We start from the raw sequence: 23,000 nt of genomic DNA, 5'->3' as shown, positions 1-23,000 counted from the left end.
CAGAAGGCCATGGAGGAGTACATCTCCGAAGCCCTGGATGAAGGTTACATTCATCCTTTGCGATGCCCTGCCGCCTCACACTTCTCCTTCGTGGCCAAGAAGGATGGGGTTTACAGATTTGCATAGATTACCGAGCCATGAACCGTATCATGGTGAAGTTTCGTTATCCACTTCCCCTCGTCCCTGCCGCCTTGGAACAGCTGAGACGAGCCACCCTCTTTACCAAGTTGGACCTCCACACCACACATAACCCGGTACGAATAAGAATGCCATATGGACTTGTGAATTCTCCTTCTGTTTTCCAAGACTTTATGCACAATGTTCTCAGAGACTTCCTCCACAAGTTCGTACCCGTATATATCAATGACATCCTCATCTACTCCAAAGACCATCAGGAACATGCAGCTTCCACCAGCCATCCATCCAGTTTCTTGGTTTTGACATCTCACGAGAAGGAATCACCGTGGACGAGGGAAAGGTGGCTGCAGTACGGAATGCGCTCACTCCCAAGAACATCAAGGAGCACCAACACTTTCTAGGCTTTGCACATTTCTACCACTGGTTCATCAGAGATTTCAGTTCCACAGTCACCCCACTCACCAACATGTTGAAAGGCAAACCAAAATCCCTGTCCTGGTCTCCCTTGGCCACCGACGCCTTCAACCTGCTAAAGGATACATTTTTCTCGGCACCGCTCTTACGTCATCCAGAACCCTCACTGCCTTTTGTCGTAGAAGTGGATGCCTCATCTACCGGAGTAGGAGCGGTGTTGGAGCAGCGGCAGGGTAATCTGCCTATACTCCATCCATGTGCCTTCTACTCTCACAAACTCACCCCGGTGGAAAATAATTATAACATCAGGCACAGGAATTTATTAGCTCAAACTCGCCTTGGAACAGTGGAGACACTGACTGGAGAGAGCCAACCATCCGTTCATAATATACACAGAACAGTGAGACAATGCTTCGGGTGGTCCGGTATGGCAGCGGACGTGAGATGGTTTGTCCAGAGCTGTAGAGAGTGTGCAATCTCCACGAGTGCTTGCAAACTACCCAAAGGAAAACGTCTTGGTTACGGATGTTACCTCAGTTCCCTGATGGAGGGAACGAGACGTTGTGTTGAACCGACAGATGGGGTTCGTCCTTGAGAACCTATCAGCTTCTGACTAGTTTAGAAAAGGCCAATGAAATTGGCGAATGAAATTTGCATGCCGGACTCCGCCCCCAGATATCTGGGTATAAAAAGGAAACGGCGTGCTGCATTCATTCACCTTTGGGCTGAGGAGCCTGAGAGCCTCTCACGACTGTTGCAGTGGGCGGCACGCGTTGTGGAATAAAGGACACAACGTCTCGTTCCCTCTATCAGGGAACTGTGGTTACATCTGTAACCAAGACGTTCCCTTTCTGTCGGCCTCTTGACGTTGTGTCGAACCGACAGATGAGGTTCCTATGGAAAACGCCATGGCGCTGTGCCGCGTCACAATCTCTAGCGAAGCAACGGTGACTGGCCTGGGCATGTCAGATGTGAGCGCTACCGCGAAATTGTAACCTACCAGTGGATATGTAGGGGGTCCCAGAGCTTTTGGAAAGGTGGGAAGCCCCTGCCTTCGGCCCTCACAGGCGGCGGCCTTGTTTCTGTAACAGCGAGAAGCCGCCCAGTACCGTAAGGCCACTGGGTAAGCACTACTTCCTCAAATGGGGGACGTGCTACAGAGACCACTTCCTACCATAGGGAAAAGTTTAGTGGAAATACCAACATGGTCTCGCCATTTAAGGGAGAACTCATGGGAGAAATGTGCGGACTGAAGGTGAAGGGTTACCAAGGTGGGAACCAATCATGAGGATACATCAGACGGAACCGCCCGATTGGGGGGGTTACAACGTCCGGTAGCACTAGGTCCGGTTAGAGCTATGTTGTGGATAACTCAGTTGGTGCCCGGCCTAAGCGGCAGGGCTGCTCTGCCCAGCCCGCCCGCAGGAGGTGCTTGCTTAGTGCCCTGCAGGAGACCCTGCAGTATTACCCTTGGCAAAAGGTGTGGCTCTCTACGTGGAACATGCGGATGAAGCTTCCATCTAGAAAGTTAAGTTCCAGATTTGTTGGTCCCTTTTCCATCATCCGTCAAATTAATCCTGTCACTTACCTTTTGAAACTCCTTCCTAGTTTCCGTATCCATCCAGCATTCCATGTGTCCTTACTCAAACCATATCATTCACTGCCCTCTGATCTTTCAACAGCACCTGGTCCGTCTTAAGAGCCCCCTCCTCCTTCTCTGGAACTAGAAGACGGCACCATCTACTCTGTCCGTCACATCGGTACTGTTACGGAATCACCAGGCTCTCACACGACTCCCTCACTACACTCGCCCTCACCAGAATTCTGATCCCCATCACCTGCACCTCATCAACCATCTTCCAAGTTGTCTAAGTCTTCCAAGTCATTAAAGTATTCCAGGTCCGTCACGCCCTCACCCAGCACCCCCCGAATCCCAAGCCTGTCGTCCACAATCTCCTGCAACACAAGGACAGTATCATTACCCAGTTCATCCAACCAGTGATCTATACATATTAATACTTACCTGTTTACCTGCCTGTGTGTGTTAATAAACAAGTTCTTACCCATCGTCTGCCTAGTGGTTCTGTTACACTTAAACCCTTTTTCAGTATTTGCACCTCTGCTAAACTTCACAGAATAACAAACAGAAAAAACAAAAAAACTTTTGTGCTGTGTTGGAACAACTTGTGCCCAACTTCAGAGCTTGTTCAGGAAAAGTTGCTCACACTACACAGAAGTTCTGGATTTATGACCACCAGGTTAGTTGGTTACATTTCTTGATGCCTGATTAACATACTACAGTTAGTTTTGGATTAGGGTATCTTTGTTAAACTTTTGGGTGAGATAAAGTGTTATATGGCTTTGTGATTAGTATCCACAGTGAATAAAACCATCTCACTTAAAGGTACACGTTGATGTCCGATTCAGATGGGTCGATGTTCTTCGTGGAGTCCCTGCCTGTATATTTGAAGATGACTCTTCAGAAGATATGGTATGCAAGTGAGCTTACTGTTGAGAATTTATATGTCGGTTAGTCGTGGAATACATTTGATATTTTTCACAATTCTTGTATAATCTGACCTAGGGTCTTCAGAGCTTGATTTTGTAAGAGTAGGGTGTTAAATGACACATTATATGTCTTTGTGCAGCAAGATTATTGTTTAAAATGGTCAATTCGTATGCATATCAGGGATATTCAAATCTTTTGAAATCTATGTCACGCTTAACCTTTCCGAAGTGATTGCGTAATACGGAAGTCGTGGACGCGGATCCTGGAGGACCTCCTAGGCAGAGCAAGTATGTTATATTAAACATATATTTATGTTTAAAAAGTATATCATTTTTCAATTTTCTTGGAAAATGACCAATCGTTTTGCTAGACAACACCCTTATTCATCGGCTGGTGTCATTTAGAGCCTTTTGAAGCTGTGATGAAACGGAAATTTGGACCTTAACCAACAGCCCCCCCTCCCCCCTTTAAGTGCATTATATGGATAAGAAGCCTAGAAGCCTTTCCTCAAAAGCCTCAATTTGTTTTCGACAGATGAAATAAATGCACGGACAGCTTGTATGACATGTGGGTGAGTCAATTATCATGAAATTTTAATTTTAAAGTGAACTAGTCCTTTAATGTACGGAAGACAGAGGAGATGATTTTGACCCTAAGACAGTGTGTCACCTTAATTGAAAATGAGACTATTAAACAGGTTAACTCATTCAAATACTTGGGACTATTTATTGATAAACTTTTGTGGGAACAAATATGTACTTTCTGCGAAGGTCATGTTAATGTTTTATCTTGCTTGTATTGAAACTTTGCCGATTTTCAGGCATAAAGCATTTACCCTCCCAAGACCGCATTTAAAAGTGCATCAGGGACATATCCGGGACAAGCATTTACTTGTGTTGCCAAATCTTTCAAGAAAAAAAGCGCAAGCCCAAAATAAATCTAAATGCTCTGTAAAAAGAGACTAAAATATTGCAACACGCACTTGTCCATTTTATTTCTTTAATAAACTCATTATGAGCCTAAGTCCAGCAAGTCCAAAAGACAGGTTTAATACGAGAAACATGGTATGACTGTAAGAAAGCGCTCTGTGAAGCCACAAACATTAAACACATACAGTACAACATCTACTATATGCAGACGGTAGTTTTGTTAAAATTGCTGAACATAACATACTACTTTTGTTAAAACAGTCAAAACAGCGGATGCTAAACACATGTCATAGCAGATCTTTATTACGGTTACCCATGTCAGTTATCACAATGTCGGTGAGTGATGATGCATATGTAAACTTTGCCACCTAGTGGACATGAATAATAATGCAATTAAATGGAAAGAGAACATAACTGCATACACCCAAACACAAGGCTTTCCCAAGCATGGGGCTGGGCCCAGTGCGAGTTGCAGATGTGGGGCCCTACCTGGCTGGTGCTTTTTCTATCTTAATATCAAATCTTATAAACAATTTTAAGTGCAGTGTTTCATTGGTCAAATACGCAAATAGAATTTCAAGGCGCAAAGTCAATAATAGTATACATTTAGATACATTGCATTTGTGTGAAGGGAAACAATCTCAATCTCTCCTAAATTAATCATCATCTTTCAAATTACAAGTACAAGCAGGCAACAACAAATAAAGTGTGCAAAAACATAACACAAATCAAAGTTATATAGTACATCAGTAAAATAAGCTTATTTAAGAGGTTTTCCTCATAAATGTATTAAAAAACAAAATGTAAACTTGCGATCATTATGATGGTTGTACACAGGTTTGGAAGCCAAGTGCTCGAAGTGCCAGTCCGTGCCTGAATCAATACTGCACAGTACAGGACAGCCCGGTTTAAAATAATGTGCAGTCAGCGGTTCGCGTCGTGCTTTTCTTGCGATTGCCTCTTATGGGTTTTCTTTTCGCAGGAGGAGTGCGTTCAATGCAAACGCACAAGCATTTGCCATTGTCACTAACAACAAAACCTGATAAAAATATCCTGCATCAGAGAACTGAAAACACAAAACAAAATGCGCGTTTTTAGATGTTTTAGATCACGCATACTCTCATTTGCAGCTCTCACTCACGGTACACACAGTACAGGCACCCATTTTACTCCGCTGTGCAAAGCAGCGTCAGGGTTAAACACGTGCAACAGTATGACTTATATAGCGCAGATAATTATTTACTCATACTTCAAAAAACCAACTAAAACACTAAAATCAATTCAGGATTTGTAATTTTTTTAATTATTATGATTTATATTTTTTAATTTCCCCTTGCCGCAGGGCCCCCTAGAGGTCGCACCAATTGCACTGCTCAAAGGAAGGTCCTGCCCAAACAAAACAATAATTTTGGGGATTCGCTTCCGTATTTAAATGCAGTTGTCACTCCTGACACTTTACATTGTGTTCATGGCCAACAATCTGCGTGGTTCTGTGGGAGTTTGTTAGGGATGCACCGAAATCAAAATTAATGGCCGAAGCCGAATAAAAATTAAACACTTGGCCAAAGGCTGAATACCGAACACGGCTTTTCGCATTTCTTCAAAACAAGTAGGCTAAATTAAAGCAAAAATTAGAGTCCCCCTCCCTTCTTGAATAGCCTATATTAGGCCTTGTGGCGAGGGGGCCTTGGTTCGTGAGGTCTGCAGCAGGAGACAGAGGCGGGAAACGGACAAGTAGGTCAAGTGCACATTATGAACACTTGTGTCTCGTTCCAGTGATTGGTGAGGAGCCGGTAAAAGCCACCTGGAGGAGACGAACAAGGGAGAGAGAGAGCGGCTGAGAACTCGGCACTACGCTGGAGACAAACCAGCAGTGATTGGGCGAGCCTGATCATTTTAGTACCTAAAACGGACGGCTCTGTACGGTTCTGCGTGGAGTATCGCAAGGATAATGCTGTGTTGAAGTTCGATGCATACCCAATGCCGCGGATTGAAGAATTGCTTGATCGACTCGGTTCGGCTCGCTTTTATTCGACACTGGATTTAATGAAGAGATATTGGCAGATCCCCTTATCTCATCTATCTAAAGAAAAGACAGCTTTCACCATGTGGTTCGGATTGCACCAATTTGTCACCCTTTCTTTCGGCTTATTCTGATCTCCGGTCGCCTTTCAGCATCTCATGGACGGCACATGCCGCTGCTTACTTGGATGACATCATCATCTATAGTAATGACTGGCAGCGGCATATGCAGCATCTGAAGGCGGTCCTGAGTTCGCTGAGAGGAGCCGGGGTAATGGCTAACCCGAAGAATTGTGCAATTGGGCGGGTGGAGGTCAGGGATCTGGGCTTCCACTTGGGTCACGGGCAGGTGCGTCCCCAAATTGATAAAACGGCAGCAGTTTCGACTTCTCTGAGACCCAAGACCTGGGGATGGCGGGATATTATAGGAGGTTTGTACCTAATTATTCGGACCTCACCAGCCCGCTGACTGGCCTCACTAAAAAGGAGGCACCAGATCCGGTCCAGTGGTCAGAGCCGTGCCAGCAGGTTTTCACCAAGTGAAGGCTGCTCTGTGTGCTCTGCTTCGGTAAAATTTATTCGGCCATTTCACTTATTCGGTTGCCAAACATTCGGTGCATCCCTATTCCAACATTATCCACCAGTTTTTTCGTTCATCAGCTAGAAAAAAAGTGATCTCAACGATATCGTTCATTCTCTTTATCTTTATAGTTGTGATGTGAACCCCGCTTTCTCCTAAATGAAGAACTTTTTTTATATTTATAGACAGCTGTGTCTTCTGGTATTGTCAAGCAGCTTGGCCCCTTGTCATCTAATGTACGTGACCGTGTTAGAAACCTTGCCGTTGTCTTTGATCATACGTTGTCTTTTGATATTTTGGGTTGCCAAACATTCAGTGCATCACTAGAGTTTGTTGTTCAGAACGATTAAAAAAATTGAGTAGTGTGTGATCCTCAGTCGTGTAGTGTGTGATGCCCGTTTTTTTTTTTTTAAGTTTAAAAGACGTTTCTGTTCAGATTTAAAAAAAATTGTGTTCCAGCCTTTAATTTAGGATACTAAAGTTTTACTTACTCATATTTGATGAAATTTCTCAATCCTACAGTACATAATAATTTCCAACCTGATCTCCTCGATCTGCGTATAAATAACACAACTTTACGCTTTCCGATTGCGTGTAATACATAGAGCAACGGTCAATTTTGCGTGCATATGATATGCCAATCCTTTAGTTGCTTTCAGTCGTTTGTCTGGCGTCATAAGACGCGTTCAGTTCTTTGCAGTTCTAAACTTAATGATTTTATAAATACGGGTTATTCGTACTTTAATAAATATTTTAAAGCACTTAACCCCACTCCTACCCTAAACCCACCCGCTTCCCAACAATATAAAAACGATATATTTTGCAATAAGCAAACGGTTGCATTGCATTCCGAGTCTTCTATAGCCGTATGATATCGTTGAGTGAGCACAGTAGGTCTAAATCGCTGATGATGATCACACTCCGGGAATGCACGTTTCAGTCCCCATTCCGGCAGCAATTTTGAATTTGTGCACAATCGGGTCTGAGTTTTTACGGCGGATGGAGAAGGGTATCGCCTTGTTCTTCGGCCTCGAGAGCTCCGAATAATTGCACTTTTGGAATAAATAGCGTCTAACCGTATCTGCCTGTTGTGTTTTATATTGTATAATAAACAAACTGTTAGGTTTAGGGGTAGAGTGGGGTCGGTTTACGTGCTCAAACGTGTATAAATTGTGTGAACGAAATAATAAACTACGAAAATACGTAGTATTTTTTTTTACAAAATACGATGTCCGATTAAAACAACAATCATGCCTTTCACGTCATGATGGCAAAATTACACCACAATATACAGTATAGTTTCAACATGTCATTGGATGCGTGTGCTCTCCAGTGAAGTTAATGGAAAAGATTGCTGTATTATACGCAAGCAAAATTGGACTTTGGCATATGCATTACATGCAATCGGAAATTGTAAACTCGTGTTATTTATATGCAAATTGATGAGACAGGGTTGTCATTTCTGGGGCTACTCCCATAAAAACTGATCCCAAAACACGTCCAAGACCCAACACCTCTTAAATATTTACATTTTCCCCAGCATTCTACTTTAATTCTGGAAACTTGATGGTTAAATGAATATAACGCAAAACAAACAAATCAGTATGAAAATGATGTGCCAGCTTCCTCTGTGTCACTGCTCAGTTCTGATGTAAGTAGCCCAACTGTGCCATTGTCTCTTTCTATGTGTTGACAATGATCTTGCATTAAAAAATGCAGTTATGACTTACCCCAAGAAAGATGTTTTTGGAAGAATCAAAGCCTGCAGCATATATCCTCGCAGTGTATGGAGCGCTACGCTCACACATGATGCGGCAAGCGTAGCGGGAGATAGTGCTTTGTGCTGACTGTCCTCCCTCTCCGTTGGCTCCTCCCTGCCCTCCACCACCACTACTTGTTGTGTCTGTCACCACAAAGTCTATCATGCTCTCCGTGGAACGGCCAATCTTAAAAGACACAGAAATACAGGAATGTATTACACATCCACAAAAGCAAACGTAAACTGTAATGAAAGAAATGGTGATATATGATAGATTTTTCTTTTTTACCTGAAACATGTCTGTGTTGGGATCATGTGTATATTCCACAATAACAGAGTGACTTCTGGACAACGTGAATGAAATGCTGTGCTGGCTTTTGTTGCTTAGGGCCTGCAAACATACACACATCATTAATTAATAGGCCTTGTTGCACCTTTTCATTCATTTAAGATTTCATTCATTTAACAAATACTAAAGTCCCTAATGTTATGTAATATTTCTGCAAAGCTGAAGCAGATTGCTGTGTTATGCAATAACTCTCACAACATGGTGGGTCATAAGGACAGTTATGTTAAAACAGATTTTAAATGGACATTTTTTGGAAGCCAGGATAAAGCAGTTTGAGACAAGTATTATGTCTTCTGAAGTAAGGGATACTTTACAGCCAGCCATTGCAGAATAAACCACAACAGGGTAATCAGGGACTGACACAAGGCGACTGGCTATTTAAAGTGATAGTTCACACAAAAATGAAAATTCTGCAATTATTTACTCACCCTCTTGTCATTTCAAACCTGTATGACTTTCTTCCTTCCGCAGAACACAATAGAAGACATTCTGAAAAAGTTTATTGTCTTTGTAGTATTTCACAGCATCCAGCTATTCTCTCTCATCGTATTAATTCTTACTGCAAACTCACAACCTAAAACTATGCTAACTTTCACTGTAGCACCTCTGTAAAGTAAAAGCTGTCACCTTTGACACCAGAGGAGTGGAGACATTGTGGATAACATCGGGTTTGACACCATTGGCTTTGAGTCTTTTGTAAAGGGCCAGTCGACTCCTCCTGCGGCCCTTGTCCCCGCTAGCTAGCGAACCATTATGCCTGCATGTAACAAGACCACAAGAGTATGATTTATGCTTAGCTTTGTCTACACAATAAAATAAATAAATTGATCAAAAACATTAATTGCTTTAATTAGAACCTGCAAGCTGACTAATTTTGACAGAGATGACACATTGAGGACAGATTATTGTGGTTACGACAAAAAAAGGCAAGCGTAACTTGCTTTCACCTAAGATCAATGGCATGTACATAAAAAAATTAAATGGCAATAATCTAACTCTCCATCAATACTATTCACAAAATGGCTAATGCAGCTCTTTTAGCATGTCAATAAGGGAGCAAATGTTTGAATTCCTCCAGACAACAATCAATAGTCCAGATGCTCTATTTCAACACAAAATGTACTCTGTCCTCTCTGATTCTCTCACTTTGTTTAAAACAAGGGTTAAATTCTATCCCCCTTTGACTCTCCTGGCACTAGAAACATTCAATTTCCTTCTCTGTTTCACGGCTGTGTGATTTTAACAACATCTTTATTGTCAGTCAAATTAAGTGCAGCTGCAGCTAAATCTGTAGCTGAAATCGTCTCAGTTACGACTGTAACCTCTGTTCCCTGATGGAGGGAACGAGACGTTGTGTTGAGAGACAGACTGGGGTTTGATGTTGAGAACCTATCATCTCCGAGAGGAATTTTAAAACGCCAATGGGCTTGGCAAATGGCACACGCACGCCAGTCCCCGCCCCATGCATACGGGTATAAAAGGGAAATGGCGGTGGCCATTCACTCGTCTTTTGGGCTGAGGAACCTGAGCAGGGGTGACTCTACCAGTACTGGATTTGGTTACAACAGACCGCTCCACCCGGTCTGTTACCATAATTGCCAATGCTTAATGATGGATGGAATGCCTGTACTTCACCCTAAGGGGGGGGGGAGTAGGGAGGCTAAAATAGCATGCTAGACTCTTCTGGAGAGGGGAGAACGCGCTTTCGCAGGCGTAGGCCCAACCCAGTTGCTGACCTTACACGCCGGCAGCGGGTAATTCACGGGCTGACACTGGTTCCACGCAGAGGTTGTAAAACCTTGCGAAGGTACTGGGCATAGCCCAACCCGCAGCACTACATATGTCTGCCAGAGAGGCGCCCTGAGCCAGTGCCCACGAGGAGGCCATACACAGGTGGAGTGGGCTCACACTGCAAGCGGGCATGGGCGATCTTGGGACTGGTATGCCAAAGCAATGGCATCCACGATCCAGTGCGCCAATCTCTGTTTGGAGACAGCGCTCTCCTTGTGCTGTCCCCCAAAACAGACAAAGAGCTGCTCAGAGCTTCTAAGGCTCTGCGTGCGGTCCAAGTAAAGCGCAGTGCGCGTACTGGACACAGCGTGTTGGAGGTTGGGTCTTCCTCCCCAGAGGGGAGCGCCTGCAGGTTCACCACCTGGTCCCGAAAGGGACGTAACCTGGCCGGGGTCTCAAGATAACGTGAGTACTACTGGGCCCGAATTCTAGGCACCCATGGGACACGGAGAATGCCTGGAGGTCCCCCACCCTCTTGATGATGACACATCCTCCACGGTGTCACCGAACAGCCCAGCTTGCGAGATGGGCGCATCCAGAAGGCGGCCTTCTGGGTGTCGCCCATCTGTGCAAGATTGAGCCACAGATGCCTCTCTTGGACCACAAGTGTGGACATCGACCGACTCAAGGTACGTGCAGTGGCCTACGTCGCCCGGAGTGCGAGGTCAGTGGCCGTGCGTAACTCGCTCATGTGAGTTGGGTCGGCCTTCCCATCATCCAGGTGAAGGACCGCTATAGCGTGGAGGGCCGGAAGCGATCTGTCCCGCAGCATTGTAAGCCTTCAACACGAGTGTCGAAGAAAGCTTACCAGCTTTGGAAGGCATTCTAGGTCAAACCCCTCCAGGTGTCAGCTGTCTGCGGGGGGATGTCGACATAGCCTTTGGCCGCCCCACCATCCAGGGAAGTAACAGCACATGAGACTGCTAGCCGGGAGCTCATATGGCGCATTCCAGGACTTAGTGAGCTCCTCATGCACTTCTGACTCAGGGATGGGTCTGTCACACCCAAGGACACAGCTGCGAGACATGCTCGCAACTGTGAGAAATTTGCTCTTTTAGGTCTGTAGCTCGCTGCCGAGACGCCCAGGGGAAGTTCGCTATCGAGAGGGAGAAATCTGTTGCTCTACGTCGTAAATCCAGCAGTCTGGAAGAGTCTAGATCTCGAAGAGATCAAAGCGCTTGACATATATGTCACGCAGGTTCCAAAGAACAAAAGATGAGTGAATGGCTGCCGCCATTTCCCTTTTATACCCGTATGCACGGGGCAAGGACTGGCGTTGCGTGTGCCATTCGCCAAGCCCATTGCCGTTTTAAAATTCCTCTCGGAGATGATAGGTTCTCAAGATCAAACCTCAGTCTGTCTCTCAACACAACGTCGAGAGACCGACTGAAGGGGAACTATTGGCAAGTAAGGAAAACCAGCCTCAGGTGCACCAGAACAAAATACTGTGCCAGATGATGTGGAGCATATTTTTCCCAGAGTAAAGATGTTAAGTAAACTCATATTTATTTAGGGTAATTTTACCCTTGAACTCCAACTGAACTTCTGCATTCAACTTAAACATGCGAAACAGCTGCTGTTACGATTAAACCTTTCACAGGGAAGTTTAAACTTTTCAGAATAACCCCCAGGAATGAATTTTTCATTCAGGTGACTGTTAGAACGTATTACTTTAATATTTTCATGGCGATGTTGCAATGCTTATCATGTGACACACTGCAGAGCCACAACAGCTGTATGACTGATGTAGCTTATTGCTTTCACGTATTTTTCATTTTTTTATTCAAAATATTGACAAACTTTTTAACTATGTCATGAATTATCTGATATGCCAATTGTCATATATGTTTTTAAAGTGTCAGGAATTCTGAACATCGAGAAAACATCAATGGTTGGTATCACAGTTGTCGCTGAAATGGAGTGAAGGATTTTAACAACGGGGTATCACGTGTAGTCATCCACAATGACTAGCAGGTATTCACCAGATGGTAGTGGTCCATAGAAATCTGCACTCACATTTTGCCATGGAGCTTCTGGTAAAGGGGACATTTTGAGTGGTTCTACACGAGTAAGTGGCGTGGTTGCCTGACAAGCGATGCAGTTATTGATCATGACTTCGACTTTGTGATCCATATTGGGGAACCATACTTTCTCTCGTATCAGGCTTTTTGTCTTGGCGATACCTTGGTGGCTTTCAGCAAGCTGCAACACTCTTAGTTCTAGAGCCTTAGGAATGTTCCAGAACAGGAAGCCCTATTCTGGAACCTCTGAGAATAAGATCATCAGTAGGTGAGACAGTTAGCTCAGAGCAGACATTCTTGTAGTGCTTCATGGTGTCTGCATGTGGTGTACAGGTTGCAGCAATGTGCCATGAGTTGTTTTGTACATGCAAACATACCTGCTGTAGGATAGCATTTTTTTGTCTCTGTTTTGATCTTGTCTAGAGTCATAGCTCTTGTGTCGATTGCAATGCCATGAAGTTGATGTATTCCTTGGCCACTTTAGATGCTCTACTGTTATGCTCAGTCTCGAGAGGAACAGGATGTCTGGACATGAAATCAGCTGGATTGTCAGTTCCTTTCCTATACTGGATTGAGAAGTGCTACGGTTGAAGTCTCAAACCCCATCTTTCGATCTGGGGTTATTTCAAATCAGTTCCAACGGCTTGTGGTCGGTTACTAAAATGAAAGGAGTACCATGAAGGTACAGGTGAAAATGTTCACAACCCCACACGATAGCTAGAGCTTCTCATTAAGTCTGTGAATAGCGTTTTTCAGTGCACGACTGGCATACGCTATGATGTGTCTTTGTCCGTCCGGCGTTTGTGATAGGATGGCCCCAAGGCCTACTGTACTAGCATCTACCACGAGCTCTGTGCCTTTCGAAGGGTCGAAGTATGAAATGGTGGTGGCGTTGGCCAAAGTATATCTGAGATCTTGAAGGGCTTTTTGGTGCGTTTCTGTCCACTGCCATTGCGTACCTTTCTTTGTTAGTTCACTTAGAGGTGCGGTTATGGTTGAAAAGTTTTTTATAGACTGTGAGCAATATTTTGCCATGCCGAGGAGGCTTCAAATTTCTGCGGGGTCTTTAGGCTCACTCGCTTGTTGTATCGCTGAGATTTTTTTAGGATCCGCAGAGATGCCAGCGGCAGAGAAGATAAAGCCAAAGAACTCAATTCACTTTTAGCTTCGTCGTGAGCTTCTTGTGGTACGCCGTACACAATGATGTCATCGCTAAGGTTTCTTACGCCTCTGATGCCTTGTAAGGTTTGAGCTACAGTGTTCTGAAAAACTTCCGCAGCAGAAGATATGCCGAAATGTAGGCATTTATATCTCTGTAATCCCAGGTGTGTCGTGAATGTAGTGATGTACCGGCTGTCGGGGTGCAGTTCTAGTTGATGATAACCTGCTCTGAGATCAAGTTTCGAAAAGACTTTGGCACCATTCAAATCTTGAATTACATCATCAATAGTGGGCTGTATAAGTTGGCCTGACGCATGTCAACATGTCCTGACCTTGTTGGGGTCTTTTGGCTTGGGTGGAGTCCCATTGGAGAAACCCATGGAGTTGGACCTGTTACTGTTTCTATGATGTCATCATCTTCTAGCTTTTGTAACTCAGCTTCCACTTTCCGTCGAATGTGAAACGGCATCCATCTATGTGGCTGACATGTCGGCTGGACATCGGGATCAATGTGGAGCTTTACTTGGAAGTTTTTGAGTTTTCCGATTTCTTCGAAAAGTTCTGGATTAGCGTCGATAAGTTCATCTGCTACTGTGCTTTTACCTTGTTGCGGAGCAACAGTACCAATGATGTCAATCAGTCCAAGTTCCTGTGCTGTTCCGTAACTCAGAAGGGTTTGTCTGTCATTCTCGATAACGTAAAAATTGGCTTTTGTGCTTTTATGTGACGCTTGAACATTGGGTAACACTTTACAATAAGGTGCTATTTGTTAACAATTATTTAATGCATTAGCTAACATGAACTAACAACGAACAATACTTCTACAGCATTTATTAATATTACTACATGTTAATTTCAGCATTTATAAATACATTATTAAAATCAAACGTTGTCACTGTTAACATTAGTTAATGCACCATGAACTAACATGAATAGCTGTATTGACATGAACTAACATTAACAAGGATTAATAAATGCTGAAAAACGAAATTGTTCATTGTTAGCTAATGTTAGCTAATGCATTTACTAATGTTAACTAATAGCACCTTATTGTAAAGTGTTACCGAACATTGCACTGGAACTCAACTCTTTTTACAATTTTCATTGTTACAAAGCAGCTGTACATGATACATATTGACTATAAGCAAAACAATTAAAGTTGTACCTGTAAAAACAAGAAAAATGTGAAAACAGAAGTCAGACATACCCACATACAAAACACTCCACACACACAATATGCACACGTACTAACACACATAGACATAGACACACACACACACACACAGACGTGCTTGCACACACACACGTACACAGACCAGTACGCACACACACAAACACGCACGCACAGTGAGACCGCACATTTAAGATAAAGGAGAGAGAAGCACAAGTCAAATATAACAGACTATAAATTCCTATATGCAATATCAATTAAGTAAAACTTTAAAATTCTAATTCTAAAGCAGCCCCCCCGGCCAGGCAAATAGTGCAAAAAACAGTATGCAAACGGTGGCGAGGAACCCAAAACTCTAATCGAGAAAAAAAACCTCAGGAGAACCCAGGCCCAACCAAAAGCTGCTGCCTCTGCACAAGCTCGACAGAGCTTGCACAACAAGGCTAAATAAAAATAAATAAACTTTTACCTTACTAATAAGGTAAATTATAGTTTTAAGATTATCATTAATAATCTAATAGCATTTGAAGTTTTGTGGTGAAGACATGTCAAGAGACCGCGTCCTTCTTTATCCAGCTCTATCATCTCAGCTCTTGTCAGGTCGCCGCTTTCCATTCTCTGCTCTACCATCAGGAACACACCACTAATGGGCAGAGCTGCATCAGAGCCATATGCAAAGTTCTGGTTGCTGTTGGTTCAAGCTGAGGCTGAGGTGTGAGTGTGTTGAACACTGTTCTGCTGATGATGTTTACTGCAGCTCCTGAGTCTATCAAAACTCTGATCTTTGTTCTGTTTACATTCACATGTGTCTGAGGTTGTTGCTGACAAACTGTGGTATTCAAGACAAATACGTATACATCATCACTGCTTGATAAGTCCTCACGTATGTGGCTAGTGCTTGTTGCCGCGACTTGTTTGAGTCTCGTTGTGCTGTTGCGTTGTCTGCGCGCAAAATCATTCTGTTGTTTGAAGTTATTTCTTGTGTCGTGTTCAGGAGGTTTCTTGGAGCTTGAACGACACATCTTCGCAAAGTGATTTAACTTTCCGCATGCCCTGCATTCTTTTCCTTTTGAGGGACAGACGCCTTGATGTGGGTATTTCCCTCCACAGTTTCTACATTGGGTGTTGGATGTTCGCCTGTAGGTGGTTTTAGATTCACTCTGTTGCTTTTGATCACGTTGTAACGAGTTAATGCTAGCTGCTGAGTTTTGTTCAATGCCTGTAGCTTGCTGTTCAGAAAGTTCTAGAGTTCTGCCATGATCTAGGACAGCCTCTAAAGACAGATCTGGTTCTCTGAGTGATTTTCGGCGTAGCCTGGATGAAGTGCAGCTTTGTATCAACTGTGCCTTTATTTCTCGATCAACATCGGCAAACTCACAGTCTTTTGCAAGCATCCTGAGTCTGGTTTGATACATGTCTAGATTTTCACATTGTTGTTGCACAGCTTTTCTGAATTGATACACTAGATACTGCATGTTCTTTTTGAGAGAAGTTGCCGTTTAGTTTAGCTTTCATTTCTGCATAGCCATCATCATCATCTGGAAACGTGTCGTATATGTCATGTACTCGTTCGCCAGCGAGGTGTAACAACAGCGCTTATTTTCTGGGCGACAAGAAAGTTGTCAAACCGCTGCATCCACTTGTTCCACCGAGTTTCTAGCGAACTGGGGTCTGTTTCTCAGTCAAACGGCTGAATGGCTGTGTTGTTTAGCATGGACTGCATGGCTTCTTGCAGATTACTTAAATGTACTCACTCGGTAGCAAGCAAGTCGCTGGAGATGGCTTGAAAATACACTCAGAGCGCTTTTAAATCCTCGTCGCCATTGTAATGGTTGTTGTTTTATCCCTTTGCGTTGAAAGTAACCATTAAACACAGATGTACGAACACACAGTAATCTTTATTCCGCCATGCGCTCCACGTAATACGTCCTTACGTATACCCGCACGCAACGTATGGGCGTGGCTTTGCTTGGCATTAACACAGAACATTACAAACAGCATTGCATATTAGCTTTTAAAGCTAATAAACTGAACTGAACTAAAGCATACTTTAAGACATTGAAACTGAAAGGCTAATTTAAATGGTTATTATAATCCTCAAATTGGAGGAGAGCCAATGGTGTATGACGTTTTGACAAAAAAAACTAGAAATACAGGTCATTCGTAAAATTCAGTGGAAGTTAATAAATAAATGAAGATTATTAATTTAGACAGATGTGTCAAAAGCAGGCTTTGAAGAAAAAGTGACAAAAAGGTAATGGGGTCTGTTCACCAGTAGAGCTTTACTATGGAATTCCAGAATTGACTTAATTAAAAATAAATAAATACAAAAAAAATCCATGAAGAAATGTAAAAAAGCAAAAATAAATGAGTATTTATACTTTTATTTCCTTATTTATGGGTAATTATATATTTTTTCACGCTTATTTATTTTTTCATTTATTTATTTATACATTTGTTTATTTCCACTTTTATTTATTTCCACATTTATTCATGTATATATGTATTTATTCCTACATTTATTTATTTTTACATTTATTTATTTATGTATTTCTTTGTCTGTATGCTAATGAGTGGGGGCGTGTTTCTCCTCAGACATTAGCAATCGATCTCAGAGCGGCGGTGCTGAAGCTTTGAGGCCACAGGGACACCTTGTGGTGTGACCAAACAAAACGAAGTTGCATAGAGAAGGCAATCTAGTCATTTAATATCACCCTAACTGTATGTAGATAGGGTTACCACACATAACCTACATACTCTTTATTAGGGACATTGCCGTAAAACATTATCCGGTCGAGATTTCTGAAATGTCTTTGCACACATGAACAGAAACTGCACAACAACAGGTCTGCTATGAGACACTTGGAAGAATACACTTGGACATGGAAGCGCGTGAAATTATCCACTAGTGATCACATTTATTGTAAATGCGCTGGATGGAGCTGATAAGAGCTTGAGTTGTTTGTCGATGAGACTCGCACAAACGAGCTCAGAACACCGAGAGAAACCAGCGCATTTCACTGAAGTCTACGCAAGCATTATGATCAATGCGTTTGAAACGCGTCTGCAAATACAGTTTACATTCGCGTTTCCTAACTTTGCAATGCATAACACGTGGCATTTAGAATGCTTAAATTATAACGCATATTTCCATAGGAGTAAATTGCAGGTGGACGGGTGGGTCATGTCCCCACCACTTTTTGCCAAAGTCAATTTTGTTGCTTTGTAAGCAGAGGCAATTTCTAACAACTCCGCCCATCAGTTTCAGATTGGAATAGACAAAGTGTAAGAAACGCACAGGAACATTAACTTCTCCAGTGGCGTAGAGCGTAAAGCGTGTGTTACCTACTTCATGTCATCGTGGGTTCGGGACTGCTGTCCGCTGAACTTTTTCCCTGTCACATATCAGATTGTAAAGGTATTTATTTGTAATAAACGATGAAAATATTTGAAAATGGCTGTTCAAGTCATACATGTACCAAACATTTTGCGCTTAATTGCACTTTGATGCTATATATTCGTCCTTATTGTTCTCGACATGCCGTTGCTATGGTCTATTGCAAGATTAATTACATTTTGATACTTGATAGAAAACTCAAATAAATGGAAAAAGTCACAACTTTGTAGTTTCATGAGTTCAAAACAAAATTTAGAAAGTTTGTTGTATATTTGTAGCCTATCTGGCAATGCCCGTATAATAAGTGAAAATAAGATTTTTTTAAAGATATTATTTTTCCATCTGTTTCCCCTGTATAACTTACTTGAATGTTTGTCCTTATTAGCAGGGGGTTACCAAATGTCTCAATCCTTGACCCAGCAACAGGTAATCTGTGTCAAACACACATTTTTAACATGGGGAAAACACATTTGTTTCAATAGTTTTTATTTTATCACAAATTAATACGTTTAATTACGTACGGCAACAGCCATCCTTACATATAATAAAGCACAACATGCTTTAAATCAGGGGTGTCCAAAGTCAGTCCTGGAGGGCCGGTGTCCTGCAAAGCTTAGCTTCAACCCTAATCAAACACACCTGAACAGCTAATCAAGGTCTCACAAAGCAGACTAGAAACTTTCAAACAGGTGTGTTGAGCCTAGTTGGAGCTAAACTCTGCAGGACAGTGGCCCTCCAGGACCGACATTGGGCACCCCTGCTTTAAATGATCTATTAATGAAAACATGATATAGTTTAAAAACAAATGGAAGCAAATCTGATATGTGGAAATTTAGAATAGTGAGTTTAGCAGATTCGTACGGTGGCGTATTGCTGCCACGTATTTTTCCACTCAATTATGTCGTTAAAACGAGATATGTCGTTAAAATGAGATAATATGTCGTAACGACATATTATTTCGTTTTAACGACATATTTGAGTGGAAAAAATAAAATGTAAGTGGCAGCAATACGCCACCGTAGTAAAGGGATAATATGACGTCTCATAATAATTACACATTAATCTATTACGTGAAAGTGACATGTTTTCTAGCTGGACATAGGTAAAATGTCATGTTTTCGAACCACGGCCCGCTGTACGGTACACTAAAAAAATCCGTAAAAATAGGGCACTATATACTGTATTTATATGAAGGAATTTTCTGTATTCATTTTTACAGTTGTTTTACTTGTATTTTACATTTTGCACTGCATTAAATTGCATTTTAGCATTAACGGAAATGTCCATAAAATAAAGGAAAATGTACTGGTAATTTTCTGCAACTACTTTATCCGTTTTTTTACGGGATTTCTTTTTTACAGTGTAGCCAAAAACAAGAGAGCGATTTCTCTTCTGAGTTGTGCTTACGGATACAGAATATTTAATAAATGTTTGACTGACAACAAATCCAGCCTGAATACATTTCAGATGTAGTAGTTTATATCCACGAAGCTTCCCATAACGGTCTAGTTCATCAACGAGGAATAATGCCACTTCCAATGGGTCCGCTCAGCTACCACAGTAACGACCGGACCATATTCGTTGCCATGACGTACCAAATAACGTTTATGGGCCATGACGAGTACATCCCAACAACCAAACAGTTAAAATCGTTTTTATAATTGTATTTAAACACATCGTCCCTCGCATGGAGGATTAAATTAATTTGTGATTTAATCTGTGAATTAAAGATTCAATTTTATGCATAATTTAAATAATTTTCTAGTTAAATATGTATTATACAAAATATGACGATTAATAAAACTTAACACAGCACTGTACATCAGCATCAGACACTTCATTCAGATACGCTACTGAAGTAAATGACATAAATAACCAAGGACTTCAACTCAATGTAGAGGATTCAAAGCAGATATTTATTGACAAAGATTAATAAATATTATCTTTAAGCTTAATATTACATTCTTGTTTTACCACAAGTTTAGCGGGATGTCCGTTTTTTAGATACAACTATCAAAAGCTTCTACAGTCACACTCGCAAACATCAGGGTCCGTTCATTTAAACGCGCCAAATCGATCGAAAATGTGTTTACTCTCACATCTGTGAGGTATAAAGAAAAAAAGTTAAATAACCGTTAATGTTTTAATGATGCCAGAGTGTAGCTCTTTGCAGAACAGAGAACGCGCGTGCTGGACAAGCACGCGCATTAAATAAATAGGAACAGTTTTAATTGTTTTAAATTATTAAACTCCAGTTTAATAGCTCAGTTAATAGCACCAGTTCAGTTAATGAACCATCTCGTCAAAAAACTGAATTAATTTACCGAATTCATGCAATTCCGTTTGAATTGTCTATTAATGAAACCAGTGAGAAAAATATGTTGTTTAAAATGATATAATATCTCGTTAAAACGGGAAAAATATGACGTTTACACAAGAAAATTATTTCGTTTAAACGACATATTATCTCGTTTTAACGACATAATTGAGTGGAAAAATACGTGGCAGCAATACGCCACCGTACGAATCCGCTAAACTCACTATTCTAAATTTCCACATATCAGATCTGATTCCATTTGTTTTTAAACTATATCATGTTTTCATTAATAGATCATTTAAAGCATGTTGTGCTTTATTATATGTAAGGATGGCTGTTGCCGTACGTAATTAAACGTATTAATTTGTGATAAAATAAAAACTATTGAAACAAATGTGTTTTCCCCATGTTAAAAATGTGTGTTTGACACAGATTACCTGTTGCTGGGTCAAGGATTGAGACATTTGGAAACCCCCTGCTAATAAGGACAAACATTCAAGTAAGTTATACAGGGGAAACAGATGGAAAAATAATATCTTTAAAAAAATCTTATTTTCACTTATTATACGGGCATTGTCAGATAGGCTACAAATATACAACAAACTTTCTAAATTTTGTTTTGAACTCATGAAACTACAAAGTTGTGACTTTTTCCATTTATTTGAGTTTGCTATCAAGTATCAAAATGTAATTAATCTTGCAATAGACCAACGGCATGTCGAGAACAATAAGGACGAATATATAGCATCAAAGTGCAATTAAGCGCAAAATGTTTGGTACATGTATGACTTGAACAGCCATTTTCAAATATTTTCATCGTTTATTACAAATAAATACCTTTACAATCTGATATGTGACAGGGAAAAAGTTCAGCGGACAGCAGTCCCGAACCCACGACGACATGAAGTAGGTAACAGATGCTCTACGCCACTGGAGAAGTTGATGTTCCTGTGCGTTTCTTACACTTTGTCTATTCCAATCTGAAACTGATGGGCGGAGTTGTTAGAAATTGCCTCTGCTTACAAAGCAACAAAATTGACTTTGGCAAAAAGTGGTGGGGACATGACCCACCCGTCCACCCGCAAATTACTCCTATGGAAACATGCGTTATAATTTAAGCATTCAAAATGCCACGTGTTATGCATTGCAAAGTTAGGAAACGCGAATGTAAACTGTATTTGCAGACGCGTTTCAAACGCATTGATCATAATGCTTGCGTAGACTTCAGTGAAATGCGCTGGTTTCTCTCGGTGTTCTGAGCTGGTTTGTGCGAGTCTCATCGACAAACAACTCAAGCTCTTATCAGCTCCATCCAGCGCATTTACAATAAATGTGATCACTAGTGGACAATTTCACGCGCTTCCATGTCCAAGTGTATTCTTCCAAGTGTCTCATAGCAGACCTGTTGTTGTGCAGTTTCTGTTCATGTGTGCAAAAACATTTTAGAAATCTCGACCGAATAATGTTTTACAGCAATGTCCCTAATAAAGAGTATGTAGGCTATGTGTGGTAACCCTATCTACATACAGTTAGGGTGATATTAAATGACTAGATTGCCTTCTCTATGCAACTTCGTCAACTTCGTTTAGTTTGGTCACACCACAAGGTGTCCCTGTGGCCTCAAAGCTTCAGCACCGCCGCTCTGAGATCGATTGCTAATGTCTGAGGAGAAACACGCCCCCACTCATTAGCATACAGACAAAGAAATACATAAATAAATAAATGTAGAAATAAATAAATGTAAAAATAAATAAATGTAGGAATAAATACATATATACATGAATAAATGTGGAAATAAATAAAAGCGGAAATAAATAAATGTATAAATAAATAAATGAAAAAATAAATAAGCGTGAAAAAATATATAATTACCCATAAATAAGGAAATAAAAGTATAAATACTCATTTATTTTTGCTTTTTTACATTTCTTCATGGATTTTTTTTGTATTTATTTATTTTTAATTAAGTCAATTCTGGAATTCCATACTTTACGTCTAAGCAAAGCCATTGTGTCATTATAACAACTATAAAGAGTGAGATCTCACTGTCTGCTGCCAACTTTGAATTACGTTCACTGAAACACGCTCCAATTTTACCAATAACATGATCCAACAGACAGCCCAGATAGACAGCCTGTATCTCCACTTTATCAATATGCACAGAAAAATTTCCCGGTCCGCGAAATGGAAAACAGTATACGCTCGTTTCTTGTTAAGCAATGCCTGTGGATGCAAGCATCCTTTGTCAAAGACATTTAGCTTGTGTTTTTGATCAACAGTAGTACTGCGCAAGACACTGTTGTCTGTCAAGTCTGTCGACAAAAAAATGGAATTTGAGAAATTAAACAGACCCTACATTTTTTAACCTCTGCTCTTGTTGCTTCCTTAATCAATATTAACCAAATTAAAATTTCTAATGTTTTTAAAATTATTTTGTTTATT

At 41.3% G+C, this 23,000-nt stretch overlaps 1 protein-coding gene across 3 annotated transcripts in view; it reads right to left on the bottom strand.

Annotated features, from left to right (window-relative positions):
* The window catches only part of peli3 (pellino E3 ubiquitin protein ligase family member 3), an 81,733-nt gene that overhangs the window by 7,120 nt on the left and 51,613 nt on the right, over positions 1 to 23,000 (bottom strand). For all 3 annotated transcript variants that reach the window (XM_057330211.1, XM_057330131.1, XM_057330070.1), the window contains 3 exons: positions 9,328 to 9,457; positions 8,641 to 8,742; positions 8,323 to 8,538 (listed from right to left, as the gene is read on the bottom strand). In XM_057330211.1, coding sequence (XP_057186194.1) covers positions 8,323 to 8,538; positions 8,641 to 8,742; positions 9,328 to 9,457 — 448 coding nt within the window. The remainder of the gene's footprint in view (positions 1 to 8,322; positions 8,539 to 8,640; positions 8,743 to 9,327; positions 9,458 to 23,000) is intronic.

The sequence above is a fragment of the Triplophysa rosa genome, linkage group LG1 (genome assembly GCF_024868665.1).
Source record: "Triplophysa rosa linkage group LG1, Trosa_1v2, whole genome shotgun sequence".
Classification (NCBI taxonomy): Eukaryota; Metazoa; Chordata; class Actinopteri; order Cypriniformes; family Nemacheilidae; genus Triplophysa; species Triplophysa rosa.
The sequence above is the reverse complement of the archived record's forward strand: the minus strand, read 5'-3'. Positions and strand labels throughout refer to the sequence as shown.